The following is a 21,609-nucleotide window of genomic DNA, read 5'->3' as shown; positions in this document are numbered from 1 at the left end:
ATTAGAATAATTATAAACAATGGTATTTTATTTCATTAAATAAAATGAAGGTAGAAATAAAATATTATTATAATAATTTTTTATTTTATTATTTCATTAGTAAGGTTAAAATAATAAGAATAAAATTGGTTAAAAATATATTACACTAGTCTCCCTCTCTTTTTCTCTCCTATTGTGTTTATAGTCCAAAATGTATTTTTTCACCTCCTGCCAAGAGAACTAATTTTATAAAATTACATCAAGTTACACCAAGTTATCTTAAATTTAACAATGTGAACCCTTATTTATAGTGTCTTGACTTGCCATTCTCGCTAAGTGAGGCTACGATATTTCTTAACACACATACAAGCTTCTTCATTAATAAATGCTAGCTTATTTTCAAGTAATCTTGGTCGCATTAACCTCGCTTAGCACGCCTCTAGCTCGCTTAGCGAGCAAACCCTTCCTTTGAGAGAAAGTAAAGTTCTTTATATTGGTGTTTGTAACATCACAAGGTGGAGTGCCTTTGTGATTGTGGTAGGAAGTTAAGAGAGTCTGGTGGACCGACATTAACGTTTCTAACATAGTGAAATATCTCACGGGGTGTGAGGGTACTAGAGTACGCTTGTTTGGAAAGAGAGACCCGGATATATTATTGTGCAATTTACTTTACTGCATTTATTTTTCTGTTTATCACTTTTATTTATTAAACTAGAAAATTAAGTTATCGCTTCATTTCACATAAAACTAGTAAGCGTAAACTAGTAAATTCTCAAGGAAAAAGTTTGTTACTTTCTCAATAACATTTCTAAAAACCTAATTCATCCCCCTAGGTGCACTTTATATGATACTAACAAGACTATCTCACAACTAATTAAAAGATGAGAGTCTGTCTCAACCAAATATCAACATAAGGGGCATGGAATCCTACTAGGTTATGAAACCACCCATCTTTTAGACAAGTTAACTTTATACGTGAGTCTATCTTGCATAAGTTTCTAGGAAAATATCAAGATCACTGAGCCTAACCACTCCAAATGAGGGTAAGAATTCAGCTATCTTATGAATGAGGAGCCGTTAAAATGGTCGAACTAACCCTTTGGACAAGATAAACGGAGGTCACTGGAAAAGTACTCTCTCTAGAGTGCTTCCAGATCCACTTATCTCTTTTTATGGTAAGAATGACATCCCAAAGCAAAGATAAAAACTCTTAAAAAGGGTATTTCTCTAAGGAAGAGGATCTCCGCCATTTAAGATTTCAAGTTAAGACCCCAAGACAACCACACTTATCTCTTCCATCAACCCATCTAACTGAAGAGAAATTGAAAACAAACCAGAAAACTTAGACTTTAAGGGGATGCTCCCTAACCAAGGTTCCTTCCAAACGTTCACGCCTTCTTTATCGCCTCATCTCTAAATGTTTTTAAGATGATTATTAAACATCTATTACCGCCTCTAGATATAATAATTTTTTTTTTTGTAAAAATTAAATATTGTACGTTCTTTCGAGGAGTATCAATCCTCGTAGTTAAAGTAACTTTTTTCCTCCCCACCTTCATTTTAATATTCTCTTTAATCCTCACAATATTTTGTATCAAACAAGACACTTAGTTGTTCATTCTATGGATTATATAAGTCATTTAATAAAACTCGTTTTCTCTTTATTAATATAATTTTTAAGTTACTTTTCTTTAAATAATAATTAGTATCAATAATATGACGTGGTATTATGGATAATTATTCAACTATATTTATTTTCTTATCTTTAGAAGTTTGTTATATTGGTTTGTTATACTATTATTTATCTTGGCTTCAAGAATCCATTGATGTAATTCATTAGTAGTATACTATACTAGACTGTGACCCGCGCGATGCGCGGTTGTTTGCATAATTAAGAATTTATGTATTAATTATTTTTATGCTTATAATTTTAGAAATCATGTATCAGTTAAATTTTAATAAATAAAAGTAATAGTATACATTATCATCTATCATATAAGAAAAATCTCCCTTTTTCTCAATCCTCAAGTACTCCACATCAGCTTCCGTCTTCTCATAACTCCACATCAGCTTCCTCCAAATTAACTTCTTCCTCCATTATATAATTTGACAGTTACCAACCATCCTCTTCCTCTTCTGAAACCATTCCTCTTCTTCTTTCAAAACCGTTTCCAACTCTTTTTCTCTTTCACACTCGGCTCTCTCCACCGTCATTGCAAGACCTAACGGCACGAACCTGATTGATCATTCATCAACCACTTGCAATCTTCCTCTCCATCTTCTTCGTCTACAACTGTTTCTTGATTATGATTTTAAATTATCAATTTCCCATTTTATTATTCACATCAAACAAATTTGTAGCTTCTTCATTTAGGGTTTTGTTTCCGTTTCTTCGATTCATAACAACACATACATCACTCTTCAGGTAAGCGTTTAATCTTGATTTTTGTTTTCGATTCTTCTGCGATTTCTGCGTGTTGATGTTGTTCTTCGATGTGGTTGAATACGTTGCAGATTAAAGGAGATGATGGTTGTTGATTGAACGTGATGATTATTGTATGATTTCATTCTCAAAGGTGATCTTTGTTATGTACAGTTGGACTGAGGAGGTGGTGAAAGAATCCTCACAAAGATTTTGACTATTAGAAAACGTGATGCTCTCTTTCTATCGATTTGTTTCCTCTTCCTCTACATCTTCATACAAAATTGTTTCTTCTTCTTCTATCGATTTTTTTTCAATTCTTTTGGATTATTGCATAATTGCTTTCCTGTTCACGGCGGTGTTGCTTGAGGTTCGTCAACGATGGATAACTTCGCGTATGGTGTTTGCGGCAGTGTCGAAACAAGATTTACATTTATTTGACTACTGCAGCAAGAGGTTAAGTTTTGTGTGATTCTATATTTGTTACTATTTTGAAGGAGGGAGGAGACAGGGTATGCTATAATGTATGTACAATATAACTTTTTCTTTTCTTTCCATTTACAGGTAGATAACTATATACCTAAGAATTATCTGCCACCAATTATTAGACTTTGTGGGAAGCTTGAGATGTTGGACCGTTTATTACCGAAATTGAAGCAACAGATCACAAGGTATGCAAAATTTTATATGTTTGTTGCAAGATTACTCTCCCGGTGAGTGATCGATTCTTCGTATCTCTAATTATAAACAATGTTTTTGAAATTTTGAACTATTAGCTCTATCTACATAATGTGATGTGTTGGATATGATTGTCCACATTGCATATTTATGACCCATCCAATGTTGTTTCTTTTTCTTACTCTTTTCCATGTCGCCTTGATCAGACTGCGTTTTTTACAGTGATACGCACAGTTCATAGAGTTTGTCATCGTTTTAGGTTTTAGCGGATGGAAGCAGTTTGAATCCTATTTTGAGGTTGCGTCGGCTATGGTCATCACATGGTGAACAAGTCAGAATGAAAGGTTGTGTAACACATTTGAGAACAACATGTTTTTTTACAGTGGGTGTGACCTAACTCCTATTTCTTTTTCCTTTCTAATTTAAAACAGGGTTTCTAGAAGATCGACCCAGATTGCTGGGTATTTGCAAATGAGGGTTTTTTTAATCTTTTGTTTCTTGAAGATAGTATTTGTGAATCTAATCCTTCTCCTTCTAAAAATAGGTTTTTGTCTCATAAACACTCCTATTTAACTTAAAATGTTAGTCAAAGTTGCAGCACATTTCACAATATCACATGGTGCAACTTTTGTTTCCGTAATCCGAAAATATTATCATCAGAATCCTCTCTTTTGCACCATGACATTTGATATGAGCTTTTGTTTTGAAATTTTATTTCAGATGAGCATCGGAAGGAAGTGGAAGAAAATCATTGATGTTAGCGACAAGATGACATATAACTTCCATTTAAACTTCTGCTCATAATGATTTTTAAATGGCTAATGCATAAATATTTGCTATACTTACCTGTTTAAGTGTTACATGTTTAACAAAATCACCTTTGATTCAAGGTTTTATAAAATGGTCTCTTTTACGTTGCGGTCGTGTAAAGATTTTTGTGATTTCGGTTTTGTAAAGGTTGTCGTAGCAATATTGGAACCCGTTGATTTCGGCGCCAAAAAGAACAAAGAACCTCCTCCCTTCCATCGAAGATGCCAACGAAAGGGTAACCTTTATCTTTCCCTCATCTATTTCATTCAATTAGCGTTAGGGTTTGTTTGCACACTCGCAGATCTGTTCAATTTCGGTTCTCTTTCGGATTTTGAAGTTAATTATTCAATTATAACACTATTATATTTCTCGATATCTAAATTTGTTTAACAATTCTGTTACAGTTATATACGCGCGCTCCACCTTTGTTGCGGCAGACCCTGAATCATATGTTCCAATTGCAATTTTGATGTTTGGCTTTTTATGACAGTGATTCAGCATGTGCATTGAACATGGAGAAACTGCTCGAAACAAGAATTGACGCTGCTGTTGAATTGCGTACAAGGTTCAATGTTCCTTCTGTTCATACCAATGCATATCGTCTAATCAATAGTGAGGATGATAGGTAAGAGATGAAATGCATTGTTTGTTTTGAAAATGAAATGAAATTGCAGGTTTAATGATACTAGGTTAACTGTAAATGGTGTTGAGTATGAAGGAAGTTTGCTTTGTGTTGGAAAGTTGATCATGTCTTGGAAACCACACAAGTTTTCAGAGATCAATGCCGATAGGTTTGTTTCTTCCTTTCTTATTCTCTATTGCTCTTGATTTTTCTGAGTGAGTATTTTTACATTGTTCTATTGCTTCTTGCTTTCTCTACAAATCCTTTTACCATATAAAATGTAGTATTTTTAGGACCACCTATTTCTTCAATGTTTGAATAAGAATACTACTTCCACTTTCAATCCGTGTTGAATTTTATTGTTGATAGTACTTAATGTGTTTATTCATCATTTATCCATGTCATAGATAGAAGTTCCACTAAGTTCCACTTTCAAGGGTATGTTAATGAATATTCATACTATGGTATTATTTAATCTATCTCATGCTATTCATTGTAATCTTATATGTATGTTTTTTATTCTCAGACCATATCAAAACCTGTTTAGCATCCCTCTGAGCTTCCTAAGTCGAACTATGATGGATCAAGCTCTGGACAAGCCCCTGGTGAAGACAGTGAAGTGATAAGTCCTAACATAGCATTTTTCTTTTTCTGTTATCATGAACCGATCAAAGCAACGCTATGAAAAAATGGTCGATAAAATTTGTGGGTGGTGGATATGGATGTAAAAGCAATAGGAAAATGAATACAATTACAGGTAATGAGGTCATTATTAATGGCTTTCTCACATTATGTGTCTGCGTGCCCCCTATATATAGATTGGCTCTCTGCTTTCTTTCAATTTTGCCTACATAGGTTGGTGAAGTTCAATTTCTGATGAGTGCTTCTCCATCCATTAACTAGGTTTATCTATACAAATACATTGTGTCAATAATATGCAGAAAATCAAAATTGGTGGGCGATGGGATTTAGCAGTTTCATGAACGATCTCATTTAAATATGTACAAGTAATAACCTCTCTGTTTTAGCTATACAGACAAGATGTCTTCAATATTCAGAAAAGTAAAATCAGTGACTGCTAAACATGCCTACTTTTTTACGTGGTGAAGACTGTACAGGTGCTAGGATTTCAATGAGTAAGACAACGCTTTATTTTTTTGTAGGGAGAAGAGTGTACATGTGCTAAACATGCAACTTACCTCTCCAAGCCACTTCAATAAATGATTTTCATATTTCTTCGCTAGGATGTCATCTCTAAATAGCTTACGACTTATATGAAAATTGTTTAAGCAAGTTTCCTATTTGATTTTAAAATTTGTCTATACATAATGACTATATAATAAATAGTTATTCAATAAACACTTAATTAAACACTCCCTTGAACCAGTGTGGTTGTTCGGTAAAGACTAATTACATCAAGTCATGGGTGCAGCATTGTACTTACCAATTTCCCAAACGTGTTATTTTTGCTGATGGAAATATATATACACCAATTCATTTCTAACTAATTAGCTTCTGAGTATATTTGTGAGTTTTTCTTGGTCCCAAAACTGCAGGTCTTGAATCTCTATGTTTGGTTGAGTTTTAGGTTGGAAGATTCTTTCCCATACCAAGACTTGACTTCATCTCAAAAAGCCATGTAAGTATTACTTAATCTATTGCTTTGCCCGTTTTATCGTTAAACCATATAAATATTTATCAATTTGATTTTATTAGGCTGATTGAAGGGTACATCGATACTATCAATGTATGTATGTCCAATGTAATCAATGTGATATGGTCTTGAGATGTGAGTATGGATGGTTTTGATGTTTATTCCGTTTTCTTTCGGTTCTGCAGAACTAGTTCTTTTTCTGCTGTGTGATTATTTGGTGAGCTGAATTAGGTGGCTTTTGGACTGATACAGGGTTGCGGTGTGATGTGCGGATCTGTTTTGTAGAAGATTCATCATGACATGGTCAATTTTCCGCTGCATTAGTTCTCTGCTTCATAGCAATCCTCTACAATGAACGGTAAAGTCTGCAATGTCTTTAATAATTTTCTTAGAATTCAATTACACAAAATAGTTTCTATCTTTTTAAAAAGAAAAATTAAAAATAATACCAAAATAGCTTCTGATTTTCTCATCTTTGCAGGTTACAAAAATGGGAACTGGTACAATTGCCATCAATATACTTTTTATAAGAAGTCATATTCAATTTTGAATAAATAATGGTTGATTAGTCAAATTCAATTGTTCATGTGTGTAATAGATTCACACCCTTACGGTACGCGCGAGTCATATTTCAGTTCAATACTAAATTGAATCCAATTGATGGTATTGTTCATGAGTTTCTTGTCGGTGATAAGTTCCACCCCGAATAATGCAAAAATATTTATCAAATGTTGGATGAGGTAGATAAGCTTTTGGAGGAAAATGGGTTTGTGCCTGATACTTCTGAGGTACTATGTGATATGGATGAAGAGTGAAAGGAAGGCGCTTTGAGTCATCACAGTGAGAGATTGGCTATTGCTTAGGATCGTGAAGAATCTCCGTGTTTGTGGAAACTGTCATTCGACTACAAAGCTAATTTATAAGATTTTCAATAGGGAAATAATTGCAAGAGATAGAAACCGTTTTCATCATTTTAAAGATGGATTTTGTTCATGCAATGATTGCTGGTGAAACTTAATCTATATGTTCAATGGAATATATCATGCATAAAGAGATGTCACTGATTTGCATTCATATGATTAACTATGATAGATTGATAGTACATAAGAACTCTCTCACTATTGAGATGCAAGTCATTATTTATAATACATGAAGAAAACTAGCTTAATGTTGATTAAGAATTTAACATTAGTCGTGTGCATACATGCATCCGAATCCACGATCCATTTGGAATTCATGCATTGGACATATATTATATTTTATATTTTATCAGTCCACATTATTTTCAATGTTTAAAAAATATGGACATAACTTATTTGAAATATAAAATATGAAAATTATATATATATATATATATATATATATATATATATATATATATATATATATATATATATATATATATATATATATATATATATATATATATATATATATATATATATATATATATATATATATATATATATATATATATATATATATAATATAATTAACTATTAAATAAAATAAATATATTAGATAAACATAAGTAATCGAATGAAACATAAGTACTGTATGAATAAATAGTAATAGAATAAACATAAATAATGTATGAATAAATAGTATCAAAATTGTATGATATTTTTTATTTATCATACAATTTGTTTGTCATTTATAAAATTTAAAATTTTAACGGGACAAGTTCATCAATAATCAATATATATTTATCTATATATAATATAATATAATTGAAATATTAAAATTAAAACTTTAATGGGGTCAATTCCATTCAAATACAAAATAATATATTACAGATACACACATGTAATTATATGGTACGCGCATATGGTACTGATATTAACACATTTACTTAAATATTGAATAATAACGAGAATAAATTTACTATTGATTTAAATATTTTTCTAAATAATTCCAAAACAAAAATATTTATATATAGAAATAATTAACTATTGATTCAAATATTTTTATATATTGAATAATATATTTGACATGTAAATTGATTTTAATCAAATATATTAAATAGTTATTACTTATCCAAATTAAAAAAATATTATCGAAAACATTAATATTAACGGGAACGCGAATTTACTGATAATTTTTGTTAATATTAACAAAAACATTAAGTTACTGATAATTTTTTTTAATATTAACGGAAACAAATTTGGAATATTAATAGAACACGAAGTTATTGATTAAAATAATGAATATTAATGGGAACACGGAGTTATTGATCAAAATAATGAATATTAACGGGAAATCGGAGTTACTGATCAAAATAATGAATATTAACGGGAACATGAAGTTACGAATCAAAATATTAAATATTAACAGGAACAAATTTGGAATATTAACGGGAATACGAATTTATTGATCAAAATAATGAATATTAGCGTGAACGTGAAGTTACTGATCAAAATATTCAATATTAACGGAAAAATGAAGTTACTGAATAAAATATTGAATATTAACGAGAACATAAATTACTGATCAAAATATTGAATATTAACGGGAACATCAAGTTACTGATCGAAATATTGAATATTAATGGGAAAATGAAGTTTATCGATTAAAATATTGAATATTAACGGGAACATGAAGTTAGTGATCAAAATATTGAATATTAACGGGAACTTAAAATTATTTATGAAAATATTAAATAGTAACGGGAACATGAAGTTATTGATCAATTGATCAAAATATTGAATATTAACGGAAACATGGAATTACTGGTCAAAGTATTTTTCTATTAACTATGTATTTAATGGACTTTGCATTTCAATAACCAAATAATAAATATTAACGGAAATATTAAGTTACTGATCAAAATATTGAATATTAACGGGAGAAAATTTGGAATATTAACGGGAATACGCAAATACGAATCAAAATAATGAATAGAGAGAACATGAAGTTACTGATCAAAATATTGAATATTAACGGGAACATGAAGTTACTGAATAAAATATTGAATATTAACGAGAACATGAATTATTGATCAAAATATTGAATAACAACTGAAACATGAAGTTACAAATCAAAATATTGAATATTAATGAAAACATGAAGTTACTGATCAAAATATTATATATTAACCGGAACATGAAGATATTAATGAAACTATTGAATATTAACGGTACTATGGAGTTATTAATTAAAATATTTAATATTAACGGTTCTATTGAATAAGTTTATTGCATTGGACAATCGACATTGTGTTGTCTGTTCTTTATGCATGTCACATTTTGTTCTACTATTGGTAAAACATTAATAATGAATATTAACGGAAACATGAAGTCACTGATCAAAATATTAAATATTAACGGGAACAAATTCGGAATATTAACGGGAATACAGAGTTACTGATCAAAATAATGAATATTATCGGGAACATGAAGTTACTGATCAAAATATTGACTATTAACGGGAACATGAAGTTACTGAATAAAATATTCAATATTAACGAAAACATGAGTTACTGATCAATGAATATTAACGGGAACATGAAGTTACTGATCAAAATATTGAATATTAAGGGGAAAATAATATTTATTAATCAATATATCCCAAACATTGACCTGACCTATTTGAAAAGAAATTTCTATATTTATATTTGTTTTTAGGACATTTACTTCTACAATATATATTAAACAAAATAATATTTTCCCTATCATCTTTTATTTTCCTCAATCACAATGCGCGAAAACGACGGGTACTCGTGCAAACGCACGGGTAAAACACTAGTTCATTTTTATAGTTACAACAAAAAACACTTTCATATATCACTTTTTAATATGAATTTAATAGTAAATAAAATTAAAAAATTATTAACAATATTATTAAGCCGTTATTAAAATTATCAATAATATTAGTTGAAAGTAATAAAAATTAATAAAGCATTTGAAATGCGAGATTGAGAAATATGAGAAGTTCAAAAAAAAAAAAAGTGAAAAATGTATTTTAGTAAGTCATTTATTCAATTTTTTATTTTAAATATTCAAATTTTAAGATGAATTAATAAAATTGTGACCAAATAATTGTTCTATATAATAATTTATTATGAATGTAAAAAATTAGATTAAAATTTTATTTTGTGAAGAAACAATTCAATACAACAATATATTTTCTTTGAATCAATTAAATAATTAATTATAGTTGTTGAATAAATTAACTACTATTTATTTTATTTTATTTATATTATTAATATTTATTAACATATATTAAAGAAAATTTTTTCATGTATCAACTAAATTAAAAAAAAAATTATTTTCTGAGTTTTAATTTAGATATCAAATTGAGTTTATAATTCTTGTTCTAATATTCTAATAGATTGTAATAAAAAAATAATTATTTAAAAGATATACATACGTGGTTTTCTTCTATAAATTATAAATTTGAAAATATTTTAATAAATACATGTGTACCACAAATTGATTTTTTTAATAAAATTAATAATTATAATATATAGGTTTATAACTCATTCATTATGTAACATGAATGTAGTTAATAGTATTATAATTCTTTTATTATGCAAATTTGTATAAAGTAAAGATAATGAAAATTTTTTAAAACCGAAGTAAAATAAAAAATAATGAGATATAATAAAGAATGACTACTAAATTATTAAAAAAAAAACATTTGCTAAAAAAATAAAATATATTTTTCAGTTGTTTCTTAAGTTTGGTTGTCTCTTGAAAGTCGTCATATCATAATATATGTAGATTCTTTTGCCTGTATATGTAAATGTAAAATTCTATTTTTATTTGATTATATTACTAAATCCAGAAAGTACACTTCAAGATATTTGATATGGATATAACATCATATGTAAATTCCAACTTTGATTTTATTATTTAATCCACAAAATACACTTCAAGATATTTGATATGCATATAACACCATATATAGATTCCAAATTTGATTTGTAATATATTTTAATAAGAAAGGAATACTTTGATAATCGTAAGTAAAATAATTAAAAATTCAATCCACTTTTATGTAATAGAGTCAAATATTGAATGCAATACATATAAAAATGTTTTCTAAAATATTCATTAATTAATACAATATAGTAAGTTGAGTCTTTATCCTAACACATAGATATGAGAATATTGAATTTATGTGAGGAATAAAAAATATAAATTAAATTACATTACAAAAAATTAAAAAAACGTATACATGACCATTGTAATAGTAATTGATGATACAAAAATGAATAGTAATACTAATTGAAAGTTACCAAAATTAATAGAAAGGTGAAAAAATGTAGACTCCTTGTTAAATAATCTTCACCCTATACATTGTTGTTGATATGCAATGAAAAAAATCTTCATATTATAATCTATATTTCAACTGCAATTCATAATATTAACACTCAAGGTTAAAAATACATAAAAAGTATATAGCTTATGATGAAAGTTTTACAATACACCGCAATAACTTAAAAGCTTACATAAAAAGGACAGTGAATAGAAAGAAAAGTGGTTAGTATAATTTAATATATATTTAGTGGTGTAATGTTAAAGAAAAATAAAAGAAACAAAATTAAAAAGTTATAGTGTCTACCTTTTTGTAAGAGAATTGATCTTTCAACAAAGTTCTCATATATATCTTCAAAACCTGCACATGAAGTTTTAAACAAATAATACACATTTTGAAAAATAAAAGAGGAAACATATAAACTCCTAAATCTGCACATAAAATTTTTAAAAAAATGATACACATATTAGAAAATGAAAGAAGAAACATATGAGAATGAAAAAGAAATGGCGAAAATGAAAAATGAAAAATCTGTATATAAAGAGTCATGTTAGTGAAGATGTATAGTTAAGAAAATAGAAAATAACTGAAAGAGTGATAGTATATTAATAAGAGTGGAAGTTATAAAATTAATAAAATAAATACTTTAAAATACAATAAATAGAATTTATAATGGGTTTTTATGGTTTCATAAATTATATATTAATTGTTATTATACAGAATTATTAAAATTAAGAGAAAAACGTTTTAATAGTTACATTGTTATTAAAAAATATATGTTTATAAAATAGGGGTATTGTTAGATTTGATCTTTGTTTTTATAATTATTTAAATAATTTTATGAATTAAATATAAAATTAAGAAAAATTATATGAACTCCAAAATCATGAAATATTAAAAAAATGATATAAATTTTAGAAAATGAAAGAGGAAATATATGAGAATAAAAAAATAGCAAAAATGAAAATTTTAAAATCAGTATAAAAAGATAGATAACTAATTGAAAGGGTGATAATATATTATTATTAATAATGGAAATTTTAAAATTAATAAAACAAATGCTTTAAAATATATTAAATAATAAGGACTTTTAATTTTTTGTTACAAATTACTTATATTTTATTTTTTAATTTAAATAAAATATTATTAATCATTTATAACAATAGTTTGAATTTTTTAAAAATTAATAAAATATAAACTTATGTTAAATTTATTTTTATTTTTAAATCTATAATAAACTAAATAATAAGGACTTTTAATTTATTGTTACAGATTACTTACATTTTATTTTTTAATTTAAATAAAATATTATTAATTATTTATAACAAAAGTTTAAATTTTTTTAACAAATTAATAAAATATAAACTTATAAATATTATATATTACATATTTATATAATTATTATTAATATTTGTGGTTGAATATTATTTTTATATTATTATTATTATGATTATTATATTTATTTATTTTTAATATATGATTAAATTAGTAAAAGTCAAAATTAAGATTTTTGTTTAGATTTATTATAAAAGTGACATGTGGCTAAATTTTATTTAGAGATACTACCAAGGTGACATGTGACTAGGGTTGCCATGATGACAACCTTGGATTTATATATATTAAGATGATAATAATAATGTTTCAAATATCCACCGATATATTTGTTCACCCTAGTGTTGATGTAAAACCTTCATAATTGCCAAGTGACTATTATATTCTCTAATATATATAACTTTTAGGATGAAATTACAATCAACTCTGCATTAACATATTGTCTAAAAAAAATTGTGAAGTTCAGCTACACTAAGACTTCACCTTATTTTCCAGCAAAATATCACATTATTACCAACTATAGTAGTATACTATATGGTATAATAATGCATTTATAATTAATGGATAAACAATGCCCAAATTGGGTAAACTATGAGGAAGATAATGCCAAGAGTGTTAGATATTCCATGTCTTTGTGTGAAAGAATTTCTGAATCCACCTGTAGCTCTCACATGTTCTTGTAGCAAGTAACAACCAATTAAAAGATCAATTGCCACTCCAATCCAATTGTTCCTAAACTTTAGAGCAAACAAGTCTGGGGACACTACCACTAGAAGAATCATTGATCCCGGCATCTCCATCCAATCTGGAAAATGTTTATTGAAGAAAAGCCTCAACACGACCGCAACGAAAGCAATCCATTTTCCAACTTCTCCTCTGAATAATAAAAATGAAATTTCCACTTTAATATAAACCAGATATATTAGTTATTCAATGAATCTAAAAAACATTTTTTTCTTATATTAACGGCCAGAGGGAGTATTAGCAGTTACCTGAAAAAGTGAAATAAAGAACCAGGAAAACTGAAGAATATGTAAGGCACTAATAATGAAGTCAACATATTGCTTCTCCAGTTGGTGCGATCCAGAACCAGTAGATAACTGAAATCAACATTTGCTTACGTAAATAATCCGTCATATTATATATTTATAACTAAATTGAAAATCCTAGTTTGAACAGCGTGATTTGAATAATTTGATCTTACATAGCAGCAAAGGAAGCGATCCATCTAAGGAGAGACATGCCAAAACCTTTGCCTCCTAACATAGTTGCATCATTAAAAAGTTTTGTTGCTGCAAGTTTGAGTTCATTGAAATCAGAATCTATTAAATTGGCTACAACAGGTTCCGTTTTCGAGGTCAAATACTGCATTAAAATTCTCCCCATTGTATTCACGGTTGCAAAAACTAAAAAAGTTAGTTATATATGAACACAATGTATAGATATAAGTACAATGTTATGACAATGTACTAAGTGTTAAGGTTGTGTTTACGGAACTAGCAAGTGAAAATGAGTTGATTGTGGAAGTTTAAAAGATGGTAATTGAGAAAGTGTTGATCGGTGGTTATTAAAAGTTTCATGAACCAATGGTAAGGGAATAAAATAATGCGAAGTTTCAGATCCGTTATTATTTTATTTCCACAGGTTTGCTAAGCTTTGACCATTTTTTGTGACGCATGTTTTCTTTCAGTTCCTAGTTCTATGCCCGTGTAGAGTGACAAATGCTTATTAGTATCTCCACAATGATCTTTATTTTTAAATAGCCACGACGACATTTGGTTTGATACATTATGTGCTACAATATCAATTATTATTATTGGGGTAAATAAGTTGTTAAATATACCAAAAAATTATTTGTTTTCTTAAATTTTTTTCTTTAAACAATCTTAGTCCTAATGTTTCTCATCAATATTTTTGGTTTTTTATAATTTTTCATTAACAGAAATTGATGTGAAATATTGCATAGAAGTTTTTTTTTGGGTGATTAAACATACACGTGACAATGTCATTATAAAGATGCCAACATAGCATAATATCATGTGTCAATTTTTAAAATCATTTTATATTATTAACATTAATTAACTATATAACGATGGTAAATTCTTCGACGAATATCATATTTAAACTTATAGATGATCATTAATTCAGTCTTTAAATCGATCATTAATTTAAACAATTTTTTTAATAATTTTTTTCATCCTAAACAATTATATATAAGGACATAAACTTTGTTTTTTTTTTCATGTTTTTTTGCAGCAAGTCTATTACATTTTAAGTAACTTTTTTAGAATTATTGGATTTTTTTTTGAAGTGGGATAAATTAAATATGAATTTTTTAAGCGTCAATTTTTCATGAAACTGAAACAACCCAAACCTTAGCTTTTGATTGAATTTTGAACGAACTTTTTGCACGAACTTACCTCATAATACATATAAAGGGTCTTCAAGGTTTCATGTCATTTTTTAATAAGTCTTGATTTATTTTGATTTTTCGATTGATACAAATATAAATATATTTTTTCAAGAGGTGGAAACAAATAAAAATAAATTAAGGTATCCCATAATGCTATGAAATTCTGCATTTTCTCTCTATTTGTTGTCAGAGAAATTCCTACAAGAAACAAGATAAAAATATGATGCGTAGACATATAGTTTCGTTGTTTCTTCCTCTTAAAACAATAGAGTGAGGCATTGCTAGAATGCGATTAAACTTTGCACTGCTTTTTATTTGTTGTAATAGAAATCTATAAAAAAATTAGATTAAAATTTGATGTGTAGGTCTATGTTTATTTTGTTTCTGCTTGTAGAAAAAACTTTATTTATGTGTTAAGTATTAAAAAAATCAACACAAATTGGGATTTATTTAGAATGCCACAAAATATTGCAGATTATTTTTATGTGTTAGGAGGGAAGTCCATGCAAAACAGTTATTTCAAAATTCAATCATAGGTCAAAGTTTGTATTGTTTCCATTTAATAAAAAAATCGACGCTTAAAAATTCATATTTTAATTCATCCCCATAAAAAAATCAATTTTTGTGAGAGATGCTTATAATACAATAAACTTTCATGTAAAAGATGATTAAAAAAATTTGAAGTTCTGGTCATATAAGCATCTCCTTAGGATTGAAAATATTCAAGAAAGATGTTTTAAATTAGTGATATATTTAGATATTGAATTAGCGAATATTTTTGGATTTATAATAATGTTCATCTTAGGGAAGAATTTAGCAACAAATTTATTGTCGTTACTATATTAATATAAATCATATAAATGGTAGTCCCGCTTAAGGGTAAATAGAAATCTATTACCTTGTACTTTTACAAAATTTATACTTAATAGTTTATCAATACACAAAATGAAACTATAGCAATTAGCAATCATTGGAACTGAAAGTGAAGGTTCTCTTGTCAACTAAAACCAAGATAACATAGATAACACATCTATAAATTAGCGCCTTTATTTATCCATAAACAAATTAATAAACCTGTTATCTCATTTTTCTTGAGAACTGAGATAATATAGCTATAAGAACCTCGCTTTGAATCCCCGTTTTTGCATTTAAAACTTTGTTATCAATAAACAAGAATAGACAATAAAAGAAAAAAGAAATATTCCCTTGATAATAATAATAAAAAAATAACACAACAAAGAAAACTACTTAACAAATTCAAACTTCTCAGTCCACTCAACTTCAACATTACCCCTAACTATCCCTAACTTATGGAAAAGTTTAGAAAGAACTCTTACATAAGGTATGAGGAAAGTCGTTTCCTCCCGAGAAGTATTTATCATTTCCTTCAAGAAGTTGAAAATTACAATAGAAAGATTAACTATCATGTTGTAGATGAGGAATAACAAGAGATACTTGTCATACCAAGTAAGCGTTTCCAAGTCTTTCTCTCTTGGACAGAGATTTGCCATGAGAAGTTGAAACCAAAATTTTGCAATACGGAGTAGAGAAGTAGGACTTGAGAGGTTTTTTTTGGCATAAATTCGGTGAAGTTGGATTGGGTAGACATTGTTATTTTCAAAGTGTTCAACACAATAAACTGTCTCTAGACAGTTGATTGTCATTGCAATCAGTGATGGAGTAATGAAGAAATGAAAGCCATTGGCATAAAAGGCGCTAGTTTTTGTAAATAATAAAAGTGCAGAAGTTGGAGTTCAAACTCATGCCATAATCAACCCTTTACCTTGGTGATTTAAAAATTGAGGTGTTAAGTCTTTACTTTTCATGACGCCCTTTGTTACCTCGATTCTTTTGCCGAGGTAAAATGCAATTCGCGTCCAATGTTAGAAGTGCTTTTGGTAGTAGTGTGGTTTGAAAGGATAAGAACGAGACACTAGAAGACAAAAGCCATTACATAGTACGACCACTAACTCACCACACTTCCATAAGGACAACAATATCTGCTTGTCTGTGTCAGTAGACTCCCACGCTGCACTTTGTTTCTCACTATTGTCTGTAGCTTATTCCACTATTGTACGAATGGGAAGAAATGGAGAGAATGTTACTGATTCTCTTGTGGTCCTGATTTGATATTTATTCTCAAGCCCATGATCCAAGACAATGTGCAAAACCTTAGCTATAGCAATTATAAAACAACTCTTGGTAATATGAAAAAGAGTTCAACATTGGTAGAGAAAAACACTTATAAGAAACCAGCGAAGAGAATGAGTAGAGTGAAAATGGAGATTCTTCTTCTCATCACCTCAAGTGCCTACTGCTGATATATGACATGACATAAGCTCTCTCTTGGTGATTAACCATTGAAAGAAAACGAAGAAGTTTCTCTTAGATTGTTATTTCTTTTTCACTATGTGTTTGAGAATGATTAGCTTAAGAACTAATATTGTTGCATGTAATAAGCTCATTATGAGCTAAACCTTTTATGTGGACCAATGAAAAGTTAATATTATGTAGTCTTTATGATTAAATGATGTGTTGTTAATGCTTTGTTTTATCATCTTTTAAACTGTTATAAATTTGTTTGATTGATCAACATGAAAAAAGATACAAGCTTGTTGTTGTGAGAGATCCAAAAACAAGTAGACTTCATGATAAGAGTGATTGAAAATAGTATGATAGAGATATTCACTAGATTATCTACTCAGAGATAAATAGCTACAATCATAAAGGACCTTTAGAATAAAAACGACATGCTATAGGGTTATAAGCAAGACTTAGATTTGTTCTCTTGCCCTGATGTATATGTTTTCAATGATGTAAAGATACACCCTTAGATCACTTTCTGACCTTTCCTGGCATCACACAACACATCATGCACACATAAATAACAAACTTATATTGATGGATCATTGTCCAACATGCTCTCAATTACTGAACTCATTTACTTTCTTAAAACTATTCTAACCTTTGTTTGATCTAAACTGAACCTATGACAACCATAAACTATTTTTACCCTACTTATGCTTATTTACAATAGATAGTTCTTTACAAAATTAATCTAAGTTACTTTCCATTCCCTGTGCGATTGAAATCCTTACTATTGTATCACTTGATACTTAAAACATACATGTATACTTGCATGTGACATCGCACGTTATCAAGCAACTTAAGGACTCCACACTTCAATGACATTAAATACTCAACCAATTATGATGAAATTAATCTACTTAAAGCAAATACATATATTATGGAAGAATATGAACAACAATATAAGAGGTTTTATGTAAATATAGGTCATCATCCCTTAGAATTTCAAATAGGTGATCAAGTCCCCGTAAAGCTCCAATCGTATAGACATACAATTCGTTAAAATTAGAAGTTGGGCTTAAAAATTTTTGGACTTTTTCTTAGTGTTATCCATAATGGTGCCATGATTTACAAGGTTAAAGTTATCTTAAAAGGAGAAAATCACCTTGTTTTTCATGACTCGCAATTAAAGTCGTTTCGTGGTACGAGCACACCTCATTACGTTCCAATGTCTCTTTTTAGTACCGAGCACACCTCATTACGTTCCAACATGCGATATGAGAAAAATTGTATGAGTTCATTTTGGACTATCTCAACTTCAACCTTGAAGAAAGGTTATTGTTAATGGAGGAAGTATCGTATGGACTCCACACTTCAATGACCACAAATACTCAAGCAAATGTGAGGAAATCATTTCAATTAGAGCATATACACATATTATGGAAGAAAATGACCAACGATGAAAGAATTTTAATGCAGATAAAACGCTTCGTCCCTTAGAATTTTAAATATGTGATTAGATCCTTGTAGACCTCCAGTCGTAAAGACAAATCTCTATTGCATTTTGTTAAAATCAGAAGTTGGGTTTACAGTATTTTAGACTTCTACCTATTGTTATTTGCAATGATACCATTGTTAGAACAAGATTTGTTCTGATCAATATTCTTAGTTTTGATGATAACAATGTATATGAATTTTGTATGAGATAATGTGTTACTCTAATACTATGCAATTTCCATTTCAGGAATTATATAAAGAGTATGCACAAAATCAGCGCAAGAAGCACTGACTCAGAATGTTCAGCATGCAACATCAGAACATGGTCTGGCAAGACATCAGAAGATGGTCAAGCAGAATCAGAACATGGTCTATGGAAGCATCAGAAGGACTTGAGATCAGAAGCAGAAGCACTGAAGTTCTCATGGTATCACACTTAGAAGCACTTCAAGGTCAGAAGACAAGAAGATGCTCTGCACCAAGCTGTTTGACTCTGATGATATTCAAACGTTGTTTACACAAACATCAGATCAGAAGCAAGTACTAGCTGGCAGGCTACGCTGACTGACAAAAGGAACGTTGAAAGCTATTAAAGGCAACGTCAGTAGACACAGCGAAAGCAAGGCTCGAGGTAGTTGACAAAAGAGTGAAACATTAAATGCAATGCTGTACGGAATATGCAAAGCATTAAATGCTCCCAACGGTCATCTTCTCAAACGCCTATATATATGAAGTTCTGATGAGAAGCTAAGTTACGAATTATGAATACAAGACTTTATGCAAAAACGTTGAAACGTTGTTCAAATCAAAAGCTCCCAAACTTCATCAACCTCACTACATTGCTGTTGTAATATATTAGTGAGATTAAGCTTAAACTTAACAGAAAATCACAGTTGTGATAATAGCTTTATTAGAAGCATTGTAACTCTTAGAATTTGTTTACATTAAGTTGTAAGGACTAGAGTGATCAGGTTGTTGATCAATATACTCTAGAAAGTCTTAGAGGATATCTAAGCAGTTTGTTCCTAGAGTGATCAGGTTGTGATCAGTATACTCTAGAAGACTTAGAAGTTGTCTAAGTGGAAAACCATTGTAATCTCGTGTGATTAGTGGATTAAATCCTCAGGTGAGGTAAATCACTCCAAGGGGGTGGACTGGAGTAGTTTAGTTAACAACGAACCAGGATAAAAATCATTGTGCAAATTGTTTTTATCTTACAAGTTTTAAAGCTACACTTATTCAAACCCCCCCTTTCTAAGTGTTTTTCTATCCTTCAACCATGACTTACAAGGTTAAACCTCTCTCCAAGAAGAAAAGTCAATGTGTTTTTCATGGCTCGCAATCAAAGTCATTCTATGGTACAAGCGCACCTCCTTACGCTCCAATGTCTCTTTTTAGTATTTAGCTTGGCCTAGTGCTGCAACCATATATGATTTTGGAGCGTCACACTATTATTCAAGGCTCTTAACTCGTGCGTTAGATCCATGTCAAATTATGTGTAACTTAAATGAGCAACATGCTACATGAAAGAATTTGCATGAGTTCATTTTGAACTATCTCAACTTTAACTTTAAAGACAAAATTGTTGTTAATGGTGAAAGTATTGTAAGGACTTCATACCTAAATGTCATAAATCAATATAGTTAGAGCAATATATATATACATATATATACATATATATATATATATATATATATATATATATATATATATATATATATATATATATATATATATATATATATATATATATATATATATATATATATATATATATTATGGACGAATGGATTATGTAACTAAACGAGGCTATTCATTGGAGGCGAAATATATAATGTCCCTTGTGAGAAGCTTTTATCTGTTACTTCGTTGAAACTTTATAGGTCACTAGTAGGGTTGATCATGGTATAGTTCATTAAGAAAACCAAACTGTACCGAACTGAACCATAATAAAAGATTGTAAGAATCGAGCCAAACCGTTTAAATTTGTTAAGAGCTGAACTGAACCAAATAATTTGGTTCAGTATACCGGTTCTTAATTCTGAACCGTACCAAACTATTAGTAACCACTTTTTAAGAGAACCACTTGTATAATGAATAAAACATATTATATTTTTATTGAATTTTTTAATAAAAAATCATTTAAAACTTTTTAAAACTATTTTTGTAAGTAATTTTTTACCACTAATATATAAATTTATTTAAAAAATTAAAAATCATATAAAATAAAATATTAATAGACGTAATATTATTTATATAGATTAATTTTTTAGACAAATTAATCAATTTCAATTTCGGTGCATCGACCGAAACTGAACTGCTATTGCTATTGGATACAGTATCTCTGCTTTCTTGTAAATTTCATTGGGAGCTTTAACAAATGCAAGAGAAGGACCAGTAAAATTTACATGAAAAATAATTTATCTTTCAGTTTATTTTTTTACCATACTACCACATATAAGAAATTTAATACTATTACTACTAAAAATTAATTTTTTATAAAATTAATTTTTAATATTTAAAATAAACTTCAATGTTAAAAAGTTAATTTGGAGAAAATATCATGAACTAAAGTTGCAACAATTAATATCATATTATAAATATGGTTAGTTAATAGTGGTTCAGTTCAATAAACT

At 28.7% G+C, this 21,609-nt stretch overlaps 1 protein-coding gene and 1 long non-coding RNA gene across 22 annotated transcripts; one reads left to right on the top strand and one right to left on the bottom strand.

The window, feature by feature from the left end:
- Positions 1–2,020: 2,020 nt before the first annotated feature.
- On the top strand, positions 2,021–7,351 carry LOC131626790 (uncharacterized). 21 transcript variants are annotated; one of them, XR_009291290.1, is made up of 13 exons: positions 2,021–2,404; positions 2,494–2,857; positions 2,966–3,072; positions 3,339–3,423; positions 3,511–3,623; positions 3,800–4,124; positions 4,380–4,514; positions 4,608–4,680; positions 4,919–4,949; positions 5,038–6,150; positions 6,228–6,300; positions 6,418–6,523; positions 6,647–7,351. It is a non-coding gene; the product is annotated as an uncharacterized LOC131626790 (long non-coding RNA). The 21 variants fall into 21 exon arrangements; XR_009291289.1 differs by having other exon boundaries at positions 4,919–6,150; XR_009291288.1 differs by lacking the exon at positions 4,919–4,949 and having other exon boundaries at positions 2,022–2,404.
- Positions 7,352–13,078: 5,727 nt separating this feature from the next.
- On the bottom strand, positions 13,079–14,242 carry LOC131626780 (cold-regulated 413 plasma membrane protein 2-like). Its single transcript, XM_058897617.1, has 3 exons — positions 13,961–14,242; positions 13,749–13,856; positions 13,079–13,632 (listed from the first exon to the last, which is right to left on the bottom strand). The coding sequence occupies exons 1-3, from the start codon at positions 14,140–14,142 to the stop codon at positions 13,314–13,316; spliced, it is 609 nt and encodes a 202-aa protein (XP_058753600.1). The 5' UTR covers positions 14,143–14,242; the 3' UTR covers positions 13,079–13,313.
- Between the last annotated feature and the right edge of the window lie 7,367 nt (positions 14,243–21,609).

The sequence above is a fragment of the Vicia villosa genome, unplaced genomic scaffold (genome assembly GCF_029867415.1).
Source record: "Vicia villosa cultivar HV-30 ecotype Madison, WI unplaced genomic scaffold, Vvil1.0 ctg.000321F_1_1_1, whole genome shotgun sequence".
NCBI classification, from domain to species: domain Eukaryota; kingdom Viridiplantae; phylum Streptophyta; class Magnoliopsida; order Fabales; family Fabaceae; genus Vicia; species Vicia villosa.
This window is presented reverse-complemented; position numbering and strand designations above follow the sequence as displayed.